The sequence below is a fragment of the Diplotaxodon limnothrissa genome, linkage group LG19 (genome assembly GCF_057381915.1).
Source record: "Diplotaxodon limnothrissa isolate DT_005_m linkage group LG19, D_limnothrissa_male_GT1.1, whole genome shotgun sequence".
Taxonomy (NCBI): domain Eukaryota; kingdom Metazoa; phylum Chordata; class Actinopteri; order Cichliformes; family Cichlidae; genus Diplotaxodon; species Diplotaxodon limnothrissa.
In genome coordinates, this window is record NC_140614.1 from 9,109,067 (window position 1) to 9,118,036 (window position 8,970).

Consider the following 8,970-nt stretch of genomic DNA (forward strand, 5'->3'; position numbering starts at 1 on the left):
ATATATAAAAATCTTGGGGACAGGGACACCTCTCCAATTCAACTTTTTTTTTTCTTTAATTAAGTGCTGATATAATGTAGTACATGACATTAAAAGAAAAAAGAAAAAATCCAGTGGGGGGACTGAAAGACAAAGTCCTGGCAGTGTGGTCTGTTTGTATATTGCAATATGGCATTGATTCATATCACTAATGCCAGCTTATATTTAAAAAAAAAAAAAAAAAAGGGAAAAGGAAAGGTAAAAAACAGGCAGTAGGTCCTAGTGGTTTGTTTTGTTAAAACATACAAATTGTTTCAAATCACCTTTATAAAATCTGTTCACTGCACTGCTGATTTCTTCAAGGATCCATCATTCCACATCCTTCTCTCTTTAACTCGCATAAATAACTAAATTGGCTATAAATGAAACTTTGTAGGAAATTTAAAAATCCCTTTTTCTGCTGGCGCAATCACAGAAGGCATTTCTCCTTGGTTAGAGTGAGGCGTTAGACACATGAGGAGGTTGCACTGAGTCCGTTTCATGGAGAGGCAGTGTGTTTTAGCGGGAGGTTGGGAAGATGAGGACGTGCTCACAGCTTCTTCAGTCGTCCGTACATCTCCCTCTTACTGCGCTCTCCAGCCCAGGTGCGACTCTTGAGGCGGCACTTCCTCAGGTCCTCCTTGAAATCCTCATGGTGCATGGGTCGGTAAGACTGAGGTTCACATTGTGCCTGCACAAGAGAACGAGATGAGGATTCAGAGGACTGAACAGCTGAGATTCATGTGGGTCTGTGATAACTGATATGCTAAAACATGAGCACGCAGTTCTTTGGACTAAAACCGAAGCATTATGCTCCAGATACACAAGGCCTCACCAGCATTTATATTTCACTCCTTGAGAATCAAATCAAACCCAACCTGAAAATGAGGGAAGAAGTCCTTGTAGCCGCCCTTGAGGATGTAGAGCTCGGGGTAGTGAAGTTTGGGATACTCGTTCATGGCGCGGTCTTGCTCTCTGACGAAACGGCACATTCGGGGGCCGCGCTCCGAGGAGAACTCGCAGTGGAAGATGATGACGATTCGTTTGTCTGGGCTGGATGGGACAATCGGGTTCTTGAGGAGGAAGTCCTTCACCTGGTCCTCCTGGTGTAGGTTTAGCGCTCCCTGGAACAAAAACAAATACCTTTAGAGCTCAGGGATGGATCACCTACAGAGAAGTCTTTAATTAAGCAGTTTTTACATCATTACCCCCCCCCACAGTTGTTACTGAAAACATCTATCACCGATTTTCACATCGTTCTGTGTGATTTTCCAACACAAATTAGGAAACACTCGAGTTTTATGTATACTGCAATGTCTGTCACTGACTCACCTTGATATGTCCTCCTTCAAACTCATAAGGATAGCGGCAGTCAATGACGATGACTTGTTCAACTACATGATCAAACTGGCCAGTGAGAGCTGCCACCATCTAAAGACCACACAGAACATACTTTTAATGTTTTCAAAAGGAGCAGTGATTACTGTGAAGGGACTGAGCGCTTTGACACAGTGCGTCTACTCACCATGTCTGAGGTAATGTATTTGAGGTCTTGGTGTTTTCCATGCACTGTGGGTAGAACGAAAGGCTAAAAGACGAAAGAGGATTCGTTATTCCACTTTTTCAAGCAACTAACTAACAAGCACACAGAAGAGTTTTCATTCTCCCTTACCTTGGTGAAATCGCCTATTAGCTCATTAGAACCAGCCTCACTGTCCAACAGCTTTTCAATCTCTGCCTGGCAGAACGACTTGGACCTCTGGAGCAGTGAGCAGCCCTGGAAAGAGAGGAGAGGGACACTTACCGAGGTAGCCAAGGAGAAAATGAAGCGATTTAAGATAAGCTTCAAAGCCTGGAACAATAGCCAGTAAGCCTCAGTGGATGTTTCAGAAGCTGGGTGACAGATGGTCAGTGGAGATTTTTTAAATCACGCCTACAGATCATTGCTGTCTGTTCAGAACAGCAGCTCCATGTTATCACTGGTTTTAAATGTTTCAATCAGAAAAGGACTTGAGCTCGACAGCACGTTTTTGTAACACAAGACAGTTTTTATTAATCTTGCACCGTGTGGCTTAGACCTGAGCAATGCTGTAAGACCAATCTCAGCATGCATGCACTTCATTCCGTTTTCATTTAAAAGACAATGCTGCTACTTCCTCCCATTCACCTCAGCTCCTCATGTTATTGGCCAACATGTTAAAATGATCAAGTCATCCAACTAACTTGCATCAACTATCAAAACAACAAAAGTGATGCATGTTGTCCAAGGCAGTATGGCCTTACCATTCTTGGGGATTCTGGGTTTTGTTCCAGGGTGGTTACTTGCGTTCCTGCAAGGCTACGCCGCCTCTTCACCCTGATGGGTGTATTTTCATCTCTGGGGCGGTCAGCGCGCTTCACAGAGAGACGGGAAACAGGACTGGGCATCGAAGGAGAGCGAAACAGGCTTCGTGGTCTGCACCGAATCACAGGCTAAAGAAATGCGAGAATAAGTACATTTTTAAATTCAACCCACATTTTGCGTGAGGTGCTACAACTTGTGACAGCAAAGCATCAAAATTTATTCTGGGTGATTGCATCAAAATACATCAGGACTATTCTTTATACTATGCTGTGACATATTGTGTTTGTTGTAAAATGGTTGTCAAGATGGATAAGTCATCTGTGGCTACTGAGAAAAGCAGGCACACACTTTACATACTGCACCTAAAGTACGCACACTTACAGAGTCTTCTCCTATACTGTCAGCCACCAGTGGGGCAGTGAGTAAGCTGGCCATGCCCATCGGTACCCCAGAGTCATTCTGCAAACAACAAATGGGTGCCGTTAAAAATCAAGTCTGACAAAAAGGAATTGCAGAAAAAAAATGAATCCATAAAAACATGAATGGCAGGGACTCACCTCCATGTTGTCATCAAGTACATCCAAAAAGCCATCGTCTTCATCATCATTTGAGGAGGTGAGGGAGGAACTTCTCAGAAACATGGGGCTGGAGTCATGAAAGTCAAGCTGCTGCACCGGAGGAGGTGAAGAAAGCTTTACATAAAAATGAAAAAAAAAACGTCAGTCAGCATCTTTCGAGAAGCAGATCACCCCTTTTTAACTTGCAGACAGATTCTTCACATACCATGAGGGCTGGTGCGGAGCTGGGACGGCAGGCAAAGGCATCCTTAGACTGCCCGTTGTTAAAGGATCGCCCACGACACCGCGAAGCAGGTTTGGTGGGTTTCTTGAATTCAAAGCTTTCCTGAAAGAAAAAAAAAAACAACAACAAGGCATTTTAAACAAGGAATGCCAACACAGACGTGACAGATTAATAAAAGCACCTGCTAATGACACTAATAATTTTCACTTACATAAAATGCAAATATCCCGTTTTTAACCCAAATGATGAAATGCCGTCTCCACAGTAATAAAAGCTCATTTAGCATCGCCTTAGTTCTAAGGCAGTGAGACTTAAGTAAATGATTTTGGTCCAACTGACCTCTGGCATGTTCTCCTTATTCTCATGCTGAGAGGTGGATACTTGGGAAGGTTGCTGACCAAATACTCCATAGCGGTTTGGATCATTTTGCTGCCCCTTCAGAGCTGGACTGAAGGCCATGAGCTGGAGCTGAGTGGGGGAATAAAAGGGAATCAGTTAGCAACGCGTTTAGGCTTAACCTCCACTGTATGGTTTGTTTGAGTTGTGTTTATGTGTACTGTCAACTCCTCTTTAAAAATTAAGATTAAATCCTATTCAAGCGCCAAAATCACAACTACAACAGGACATTATCTGTTATCTCTGGGGATAACAGATAATATGTGTACGCATAACACACAAGCTGTAAAATACTTACGGGCAATGAGTTGATTCTTCGAATTGGCATTCTCCTATAATCAACAGATGGCAGAGAAAAGAATTGCAGTCAATAAAATAAGGAGATAAGATTTTTTTGGCTTGAAAATTAAACTGCTCTGCAATGTTGTTTTTAGGGGGGGGGGGGGGGGGGGGGGGATAATACCAGGTACAAAACTTACTCATTGACAACTCTGCTTGACTCTCGAATGGCTTTTTCAAATCTGTAACAGAAAGAAGAGCAAGGAATGCTTCAGAAATTACAAAACTAATATATTCTTGCAAGAAGATCTGCTAAGAAAAGAGACTAGGAAGGCCTCAACTGTCAGTCGAAACATTGCATACTCATAAACTACAAAGAGTCTGGGACTCTATTGAGACACCGAGAGGAACGGTTGGACATGAGGAAGTTGGGTGAATGCATGGAGGCAAGACGTACTCTTTGCATTGGGAGTACGGCCCACCTGTATGCTAAATAAGTGGGCCTGAGAGCTCAGGGGGTGGGAGGGAGGTCAGGGGAAGGGATGCGGAAATCAGCTAATCTACCATATGCCTGCTGGAGCCGAAGCTGCAAAGCCCCCTTTCTGCAAGAGCTCTTTTGTTTGTCGAGGGGGGAGCGTGTCCCATTCAGTGCAGACCACAAGAAGGGAGGGCAGCTGTTCTCTGGGGGTGCCCTGATTTCAATAGCTGATGCAGAGAAACTCCAGCCCTCAATTCCCTATTGAAACAAGGCTGCAGTAGAAGAGTGTGCCAAAGCTCAGAGGGGGTGGGTTATCAAACCAGAGCACGCACGCCACATCCTCCCCCCCATCATGGAAAACTCCTAGCAACCTAACAGCTGTAAAAGGAGGTGAATGAAGTCTTGAGCACCAACTGCTGCAAAAGAACTCACATCAGACCTCGGCAGATGTCTGCAGGGCAGACTCACCCAACTGAGAATAAGGAAAAGGGCCACCCAAGATTAGGCAGCTGAGGGTATGCTAACAAACTGATCAAGATAATAACGCTGAGCACAAGTGCAACAGTATTTTCAGTGAGCAGCACTAGGGTTTCCAACTGATTTTACAGAGCATATTGTCCCAGTTGTATTACTTCCCACCTACAAAATTGCAATATTTAACTATTAAGTTAAGTCCATAATATGTCACACTACATTGATTTAGAAAGTAAAGCTCACATGGTGTATCAGCTAATCTGCTTTGTCTAAGAAAAAGGAGCGAGGTCATCGTCTTAAAGTCAACGGCAGAAATATTAATCCCTCAGATGGGAAATGGTGCTTAGCGCTGCTGAACCCTAGCACTGGGGTGGGGGTGGAGGGTCGGGTGAAGGGGCAAAAGGGTAAGGAGACGCACTGCTCAAAGGCTGATAACAATAGTCAGAAGGAGGATAGTTTAACTTACGTGTCTTCCACTTCGATGGCATCTAGTGGGCTGGGGAGATCCATGCCCAGGCCTGAAGGAAGAGATATGTGTCACTAATAGATGATACTGACCTTCCACATGTATACACACATTTCTCATATTGCAGTGCATAGGTGAGCTGTCTGGTGGAGTAAGGACTTTACATTAGAAGACTGGAATTACAAATAAATAATAAATAAATAAATAAATAAATAAATAAATAAATAAAAGACTATACTTGATACATTTGAGTCGTAACTGAGTCGTAAATTACAATACATAAAATATTACTGCAGCTAAAATAAATAAAACAATACTACATTCCGCATAACCGTATCGAATCTTGTGACTTGAAATCAAATTCAGTCCATGAACATTTGGCCTTATAGCATAAATTAGCACAAACAATAGCTTTAACGGGGTCTCACCAGCATCAGATGAGACGTCAGAGGCGAAGGAGGGAACCTTCTCGAGGGGTGCATGCTTTCTCCTTTTCGGGGTATCACATTGGCTGCACGACAAAGAAAGAAACAGAAAATTTTCCTTAATGTCAAGACTGAAACGTATTGTGCATTGCAAAGAACCGATCAAAAGGAATAAACAGATGACAGGGTAGTTAGTGGTTTGAAAAACGGGAACTGCAGTTACATGAAAATAATTAACAAATAAAAACTTAGTAGTACCTTCCGAGTCCAGCTAAATTGTTCATGTCCATAGCCAAATTGGTAACAGGAGACAGCACAGCCGTGGGCCCAGGGGAAAACAGATTCCTGCAGTGCGAGGTCTTAGTGCTGTGCTCAAGCAGAGAGGGCAAGGAAAGCTCGGGGATCCGGTCGGGCCTGTTCGTCTTAACAGGACTAATCCTGCTAAAAAAAGATTCCATGTTGCTTTTTTCGCTGTCAAATCTGTGCAAAAGTCACGCGGGAGTACTACTGTATGATAGATTTGGTTTGAATTTCGAGTCGGAGAAAGCAAGACAGTCAAAGTTTCGAGCTAACCCGGAAGCTAAGCAGCTAGCTAGGAACAATTGAGATTACATTTCCAAAAATACGAAGCAAAACACCGGCCGTAAGTTAGACGGTGGTTCCGTGAGGTGTAAAACCTAGATTTGGTCTTTCCAAATCACTAAAGTCACATAGCTGTTGTTTATGCCAGAGAGTTACAGCATAAGGCACCTCCTCTCTGACAACCCCTGATTTGTGAGGAAAGGACTGAAGCTGCTCGTATTTATGTTCAAAATAGAAGCTCAGAAGCGGCAATATTTGAGCCAATCAGCGACGTTGTTACATCTGGAAAACCAATCAGAGCGCGAAAGGCGTCTCCGCTGTTGTCCTCTCACCGGATGAGGGAAAAAAGGAGGAGGATATGACACAATATTCATCTTTTTTCTTCCTCGCAATTCTTTTGTTCTGAGAAGAAATTTGAATTTTTTTATTTTTTATTATGTATTTACCGGGACTATACACTCAGAAAAACATGTCTTCAGATTACTTTATTAGTTTTTCAATTTGTGGAGTAAGATTTACTTAACTGTAAATGATGGATTTGATAGGGAACTTTGAATATTTCGAACAACAATGGACAGTCTTGCAAACAAAATGCCCGTTTTTACAAACCTGTACTCAAATCGACGATTAAGGGCATCAATAATAATCTAACCTCAAGTACAAACTGAAACAAAACGTTCTCCCTCATATTTTCATGAATATTTTTAGTGAAGGCAGAAATATCAAAGTACTTTTTAAGTGAAAGACACAAAGTAAAAAAGCATAAAAATGCATGATTTTATGTACAAAGCATTATCAACATTAGGTTTAAAACATGAAACCAATTGCAGAAATTACAAAAATGCTTCAAGTGGGTGTTTTTGGTTGTGTGTGTAACAAACTTGTCAAATACAGAAAACAGATATCCATTGTTGTTCAAAAGGCAGTGAAGAAGAATTGAAAAGCAAATGGAAAAACAAATTATAAGTACAGTACTTCAATAATAATTAAGCATAAAAGGCCCAAATATGTTACATAAATCTTACAGATGAACCGCAGGTTGTTCCTTAAGAGGACTGAGCTGCACAAAAATTTGGTAAATCCCATTGTAACACTGATTGTGTACGTGCTTAATGGCAGAGTGAGTCAGTCAAAGAAATCAGCTTCTCGCAGGGCGAACATGTATTAAGAACACCACGTTCTTTCTCTTGTGCTTTTCTTTCTGAAATCATGTTAAATGCATGAAGCATTTTATTGATTAGATGAGAAAATAGAACTCATGTTCTAATGAATGCTCCTTGTTGATTGTGAATGCTGTGGCGTGATATGGGAGTTGTTAGGACTTCAACTAAGTGTTTTAAAATTCATCTTATTTGAAATTAAACATCAGAACCTGGCTCCTAAAATTACAACTAAATGTTTTAGAAAGCATCTCAAATAGAATGAACCCATTTTCACGCTGCTGGACAATAGAGTTTACCACGCATATGTTTCAATTTAAAGCATGGACTTTTGACTGTACAATGTAATGATATTATAAACTGCAAAAAATGTAAATGGTTCATGATTTCTGTATTTGTACAGCAGGTTATTACGTAGGTTCTGGTTCTAGCTGGTTTCAGCACAGACTTTTTATTTCCTTTTATGCTTATCCCAATCTCCTATGTGCAGTGGGCTAACAGTCATAAAGTTTGTACATGCTCGCTGTTGACTGATATGCCATATATTGAACTGAAAGGCACACACCTTCCTGCAACTAGTTCAACCAGACAATTGAAGTTGTCCAACCGACAAAACCAGACAGATGTTCGTAAAACCACATCGGTATTCTGCCTGAGGTTAATGTCAGGCTTTGTTTTTTGCTTTCATCCATCTCTGCGTGATTCATTTCGAAACTTCTTCCACCAGCAGTCCAGGTTTCCCACATTTTGATTGCATTCACAAAGCTAAGGGCGCAGTGGTGTATAGTTGAAAATCTGATATCTTATCACTCATTTTAACATGACAACAGTGATTTAGTATTTCAGTGAGAAGATCCTCGGCTAACATTTTCAGCAAAGTCGGTGTGTTGACCCTGTGACCTTCTGGTTTTAATCGCTGTTCACTGGACTTTGCTCAGCTAAAGTATCCTTGTAACTGCCATCTCAAATGTAAATGAACTTTCTTTGGAAAGGTGTGAGCACAGCGATACGACCCAAGGCTCCACACCCCGCAAGTGAAAAAGGGAGACAAAAGGTGGGAGAGGGAAGGTGAATCATCCCAAATGAACCCCCTTCAAAACTACTGCTCCCACTTGATAGTGCTAGTGCACTCACACCACAACCTCAGCTGCACAAACATGCAAATAAGACTGAGATCACTGAGAATCATTCTACTGAAAACAAGACTCTATCCGGTTGTTCAGTGATGACGCGACGAATCCTACTTCCGGGTCTAAAGTAGTCTGCGTTTAATATGGCTTTTGTGTTGTTAACATGTTTAATGTTATGTATTTTCTTCTATTTAATCTCAAAAAGCTCCTAAAACAGTCAGTGATCACTGTTGACCTCCCTCGGCTTTTATTACCACTAATCATTTATTTAAGCTCAGTTTTTAACAGAGGTGTGGACTCGAGTCACATGACTTGGACTCGAGTCAGACTCGAGTCATTAATTTTATGACTTTAGACTTGACTTGAAAAAATGTTCTAAGACTTGTGACTTGACTTGGACTTTTACACCAATGACTT

At 41.7% G+C, this 8,970-nt stretch overlaps 1 protein-coding gene across 1 annotated transcript; it reads right to left on the bottom strand.

Moving 5' to 3' along the window:
* Positions 1 to 379: 379 nt before the first annotated feature.
* Positions 380 to 6,435, bottom strand: cdc25b (cell division cycle 25B). Its single transcript, XM_085342840.1, has 15 exons — positions 5,940 to 6,435; positions 5,685 to 5,767; positions 5,257 to 5,308; positions 4,039 to 4,080; positions 3,858 to 3,891; positions 3,503 to 3,631; positions 3,146 to 3,265; positions 2,920 to 3,054; positions 2,744 to 2,821; positions 2,302 to 2,490; positions 1,691 to 1,795; positions 1,544 to 1,606; positions 1,351 to 1,449; positions 897 to 1,142; positions 380 to 709 (listed from the first exon to the last, which is right to left on the bottom strand). The coding sequence occupies exons 1-15, from the start codon at positions 6,137 to 6,139 to the stop codon at positions 569 to 571; spliced, it is 1,716 nt and encodes a 571-aa protein (XP_085198966.1). The 5' UTR covers positions 6,140 to 6,435; the 3' UTR covers positions 380 to 568.
* Positions 6,436 to 8,970: the final 2,535 nt, after the last annotated feature.